Source organism: Populus alba, chromosome 6, assembly GCF_005239225.2.
Source record: "Populus alba chromosome 6, ASM523922v2, whole genome shotgun sequence".
NCBI lineage: Eukaryota > Viridiplantae > Streptophyta > Magnoliopsida > Malpighiales > Salicaceae > Populus > Populus alba.
The window spans coordinates 19,075,869-19,082,033 of record NC_133289.1 but is presented as its reverse complement, the minus strand read 5'-3'; the positions used below and the strand labels follow the sequence as shown (position 1 = coordinate 19,082,033).

At 33.7% G+C, this 6,165-nt stretch overlaps 1 protein-coding gene across 1 annotated transcript; it reads left to right on the top strand.

Annotated features, from left to right (window-relative positions):
* Positions 1-2,026: 2,026 nt before the first annotated feature.
* Positions 2,027-3,188, top strand: LOC118027932 (transcription repressor OFP13-like). The gene has a single exon (XM_035031434.2). The coding sequence runs from the start codon at positions 2,328-2,330 to the stop codon at positions 3,165-3,167; it is 840 nt and encodes a 279-aa protein (XP_034887325.1). The 5' UTR covers positions 2,027-2,327; the 3' UTR covers positions 3,168-3,188.
* Positions 3,189-6,165: the final 2,977 nt, after the last annotated feature.

The following is a 6,165-nucleotide window of genomic DNA, read 5'->3' as shown; positions in this document are numbered from 1 at the left end:
ACCAGTACCATAAGATCAAATACAACATGGTCCCCGTACGTGATGCATTATGTGGGCAGTGTTTACGTATACTTTAATTGTATTGTATTGTATTGTACAATTAATAAATTAGGGGGAAAATATCGGTGTGCTCAAAGTCATTTTGATTCATGTATCACACATGTGATGAACAACCACAATTTACGTAATTAGATAGCGGACACCCCTTGAAAAACACTGCAATATTCATTTTAAATTTGAAGCTTAAGAACATAATTCACCAGAAGGTTTAAGCTGTAGCATTGGAATATCTTAAAACTTAAAGCCATAATCGCTAAACAGCATTAGGGCAAGCCAAGCTGCAAAAACATAAGATATAATTTCTTGGAGAAAAACCATCATAGTGGGGTTTAAAGGAAAATCAATAGGTATTAATTTTAATAAGATATGGTTAAATTGCATTCAAAATTCAAGGGCTAAAGAATAATCTACTGAAAAACCAGTTGATGCAAAAACCAAGAAACAAGTTGGGTTCTCTCTGTCGGAGGCGCCATATACTGAGAACACAAAAGCTCGCCAATCTATCAAATGGGCGAAGAACCAAATTAACTCTGTCACTCTCAAGTCTCAATCTATTCCCTGGAACGCATATGGAGGGCACGTGAAACAGTGTTATTTGTTACAGCACTTGCATACGATTTAATTTAATCCCTACGAGCTCCGTATGTTAATTGTTTTTGTTTTGTACTGCCTTTTCTTTTCTTTCTACTTAATTTTGCTTCCCTTCGTACTTAAATTTCTTCTTTCGAGTTATTTTAGTTGACATAATTACAATACACACACACACTCGAGAATCAAATAGTTTTTTAAAAAAATTATAAAAGAAGGTTTGAAAATAGAATACACATTATATGCACAGAATCAATTGGACAACAAATGACTTCTAGAAAGAAATATATTTAGAAACTACTTTCACTATCAAAAAAGTTGTCTAATTGCAATGGAATTATCAAACGAAAGTTTTTGTTTGTACTTTCCGATGCTAATAACGATAAAATATTTCTGTCAAAAATTTATGATGTAATTACTGACAGACCTAAAAGTTTTGTTAAGACACTAGCTTACAAAATATTTTTTTTTTTAGTAAATTGATCGGTGATAAGCACAGCTTTAACATCGACGAAAATTTTGGTTTATGCAAATCAATTTTCTAGTGGTGTTCAAGGGATCATTATAAGCAAATGCATATCAAATATTTAGAAAATTATTCAATGGAGTACGTATGTCTCTGGTGTTTCTCTCTTCTTTTACACTTAATTTCATGTGAAGTTCATTGTTAAAAAAAAAAAAAAAAAGGGTTTGAATTCGACACATTTTATAAAAAGGGTAATCACACCTTCTTGCAATTATCCCGTTTTGATTATTTGGGTTCCACACGCGATAACAAGGGTCTCTAATGCATATGGGCAACTAGCAGGTGTTACAAACATGGCTACACAGAGCTGTTCTCAAAAAATTACTATCTATAAAAAAAATCCCTCACGAATATGAGAGAAAACGACCGCACTGTATGAATAAATAAATTAACCCCTCTATTTCTTGTAAACAGCTGGAGTTAATTTCTTGACACTGCGTCAATGTGATATTGTTCTAGCTTATTAGTTTCTGCAATGAATGGTTTTGGTTTGAGGAGTTCATGATTTCTTCTCGTGGAACTGATAATTAAGATTCCCTCGTAATTAATAATTAGCTACCCGCATAGGGAATAAATGGAAATTTAAAAACTGCTGCTCACCAGCAATTATTAACTTAATGATTGATTAGCTAAAGCTTATCAGATCATTTGAAAAGTTTCAACACTCAAATATATTCAAAATCTTTCACAAGAAAACAGCAAAGCCTAGCTAGGTCACGTAATTGAACTACAAAGGGTGGAAAGAAAGGACGAGTGTGTAAAAGGAAAGAGAGATATGGTAGTAGATAACTCTATTTAATGAGAAAAGGTACCATAATTTTCAACGGCTTCAACTGAAAGACATTTACTTCAAAAGCTCAAAATTTAATACACAACCACGAAAGTGTACAAGTCCCCACCAGCCTCCCAATCTCCCCTACTCGGCTAGTCCCCTTTCCCTCCCTCTCCTCTCCTCTCTGCATTTCTTATTCACCACTTGTTTAAAATCTGCTCTCAGAACCCAGCTGTCTCAAACTCTCAATGAATTACAAACCCATAAAGAAGCTATACAAAGTTTTTCATTTCTCACCGCCAAAGATCATTTAAACCAAACTTACATTTCTCTCTTAAGTACAATATCGATCTTAGGCAAAAATTTAAAACAAACCAGCCAATGGGCAAGAAAATGAAGATCCCTTTTCTCTCCAAGATTAATACAAGCACAGATCAATCAAAAAGGCCTTTATGGCCTTGGCCTACTTATTGTCACCAACCAAGAACCCTCTCTTTTAGTTTTAGAACAGGTGATGGCATGTTCAAGACCATCAACTCAGCATTCTTAGATGCTACTAACAATGATGTGGTGGACAGTACACCTGAGTCATGGTTCACCAACTCTTGTGAGTCAGCTAGCTTCTCAACAGCATCAGATGATCATCAGTCCGGAGCTGGTGACCCTATAGAGACAGTAATCAGAGGTTTAAGGTCAGAGAGGCTGTTCTTTGAACCAGGAGAGACTAATTCAATCTTGGAAGAAGCTAAGGCAGGTGATGAGTTTCCATTTAAAGAAACTGTGGTGCTCTCAATGGAATCTCAAGACCCTTATTTGGATTTCAAGAAGTCAATGGAGGAGATGGTAGAGGCTCATGGTTTAACAGACTGGGAAGGTCTTGAAGAGCTTTTGTCTTGCTTCTTGAAAGTGAATGGAGAGAGCAGTCATGGGTACATCGTTGGTGCTTTTGTAGATTTGCTTGTTGGTCTTGCTTTTGCTTCCTCCTCCTCCTCCTCCTCTTCTATTATTAGTACTAGTACTACTCAACATCATCATGATTTTTGTTCTTCTTCTCTTCATTCTCCTTCTTCTCCTTTGTCTTTTTACACTTCTTCTACATCTGATGATGATTCTTCTTCTACTCCTTGCTATGTATCCTCTTTAGAAAATGGGGCTGATATAATTAGTCCCTGTTTAACTTCATTAGAAGCTGAAAATGGGATTAAAAATATTAATCAATAGATGATGCTTCTTAATTACTTACTTTTCTGTTCCATTTCTTTTGCTAAATTTGCACATGGCAGTTAATGTAAGAAAATAAATCTGTACATGGTAAATTTTTATTTTTATGATTTCCCTCCCTCTCTCTGGTAATGGTGCAAATGAGTAGGAAACATGCACGAGCCTTCAAGGAAACGTACTGTTAGGGTTGACGTCACTTTTCTTTCGGTGCATTAGAGAATTAGACAAGGGAAATGATCCATGGAAATTTATATTCTAATTATGATCTTGCTATTTATGGAAAAATCTTACTTGCTACTTTTTTATAGCATGAACCCTGCTAAAAATATGAGGAAAAAAAAAAGGATTTTTATTAATTTATAAATAATAGTATTATATTCTTGGAGCTATCTTCAAAGGCACAGTGTTATAAGTGGACGTAGGCTGATTTCCAAGTGGGTCGCAGAGTAAAATAAATGAGCTGTTATTCTATGGCCATGAGAGCTAGGTGAAACCATGCAACACAATTCACAGACACGCACGTGTAACCGCTTTGATGGAGCAAAATCGACCATTCAAAGCACTGACAAGATGGGGATGATCACAATTCACAGCCGTTGGTTTTAAATGAGATGGCCATAGTCATTTTCAATTGATGGGTGCAATTCCAGCACATAATTTGGCGTGTTTCTTTCAGTCATATCCTTGCCATCTGCAGCATTTTCCTCCCTAACAAGTCCACAAGCTTTGAACATATATACTATATTTTCAAATTTCCTTGTATTTAATAAATGCTCTCACGTGATTTTCTTCTTCACAAAGCTATTTCTATAATAATATTTATGCCAACAATATTGTTTAATTGAGAGCTTAGAGTTAAATCTAAGAGTTTTATTCTATATCCATGTATCGTCACACACTATATATTTCAAAAACTTTATCGAAAAATTACGTAGTGCTAACACCGGTGCCTTTGCCTCCTCGATTTCTTAATTAATTGATTAACTGTAAACCCTCTTTTAAATTCTTAAATTTTTTGGATAATCTTAATTAAATTCTTAATTAAAGAGACTAATTAGTAGAGATCAGAATATTCATTTTCCCATCATAACAAGTCAGTATTTAAAGCTATTAGAAACATTTTGGATCTCATCGAACATGAAATATATCCGTGCTTCTCATATATATATATATATATATATATTATATATATATATATATGAATAGTTTGAGATTCGGATAATTGGAAACAGCTTTTAAAAGAGAACAAAAAAAGGGGGAAAAAAAAGAAGAAAAACTGCCTGCGCAATTCAGCTTTTGTAATATGGTTAAATAAATTCAGGTAAAAACAAATTAAAAGGTCTTCATGATTTGAAAATAATGAACGAATATTGTGGGCATGCATACACACCTTATCATAAAAAGATACTGCCTGTAAGATTTTGAATCTCCAACCTCTCAAGCAGACAAAATGTTGAAAGAAAAAACAAGAGGAGGGCATAGTCTTGCTGAACTGTGTAAGAGACAGTGTCATCACTGCCAGAGATGTATTAAGCGGAGCAAAAGGGACCATTGACATATTTAAACTTGATCATAGAATTTCTCCACGAAAATTCTAAATCAGCTTGGTTTAATTAACTTGCACTAATAATTGAGAGAATTATGATTTATTTAGTTATTCTCTCAACTTCTTTATATACTACTACCTGAAGATTTAAAAATAATTAATAATTATATATAAATTATAATTACTTAGACTGTGGAAGCATGTTACTTGTTAGACCAGAACTTCAAGAGGGTACGCGGTGTCGGAAGAAATCGATCGATTTTGATCCAATGCACAAACAGGTCGCCTAACTTTTCTTTTACCAGCACTCGACACGTGTTTTAATGAACTCTGTTTCATTTAAAAGTTCATGGAAATTGAGTTTGACTCGCCTCTTTGTACGCTGGTTACCACACATTAGTTTAATCAAAACCATAAAATAACTATCTTCACCTATCTTTAATTGATTCCCATTGCACTAATAGGGTTGTTCGGGAACGTGATTTGTATCATGTTTTTAAAAAATTTTGAATTTATTTTTTTTATATATTTTCAGATTTTTTTAATATGTTAATATCAAAAATTATTTTAATATATTTTTAAATAAAAATTACTTTAAACCATTACCGTTATTACAATCATAAATAAACCCTTAATCAATTGCTTCTCAAAGCTTATGTTATAGAACACATGAACAGTTGTCAACAATCCATGCCGAGCTTAAGATTACTGTCTCAGGGGTGAAGCTTCTAGTCCTTGTGCCATGGCTATTTAAACATCATTTCACGACAAACAATGTGGAGATAATGCTAATTTAATGCTTGCTGGGTAAGCTCTTACGTTAATAATAATAATAATAATAATAATAATAATAATAATAATATGATGATTCTAATACAGTTGTTAAGAATTTCTTTAGCACCCATGAACACAAATCACGAAATTATAATAAGTTTGATGATGATCATGTTGGAAATAGCAAAATGAAAGAAAAATTATTTATTTACGAACCCATTTTGTTCGTCTTGCTATGTCTTGTTATTAATACGATTCATCCAAAAGGGTCCAAGATTTCTTGCCATGTTTTCCTCTCCGAAGTTTCGAAATCCCATATTATTAAAATTGCAGTTCTCAAGGAAATTTCCCATTACCTAAGGAAATGTTGTTCGTCGACCAAAATGATCAGATACCGAACTTAATTAATTGCTACAAAATTAATATCTATGAATGGGAAATTGAAACTAGTTGTACATCTGATCTTGTTCTTGATTGTTAGGAGAGATTTAGGTAAACAATCTCCATCGCTAGCGTTGGTGCCAATCAAATGTACACAAGTTTAGAGCTAATATTTGATAGAGGTAAACTTTGGCTTTATTTTCCCAGTCTTGTACTCGTATCGCCCTTTTCTTGCTTGATGAAGGAGAGAACAGGTTCCACCAAGCATTTACGAAGGCACGTTCGTGAAAAAAGAGG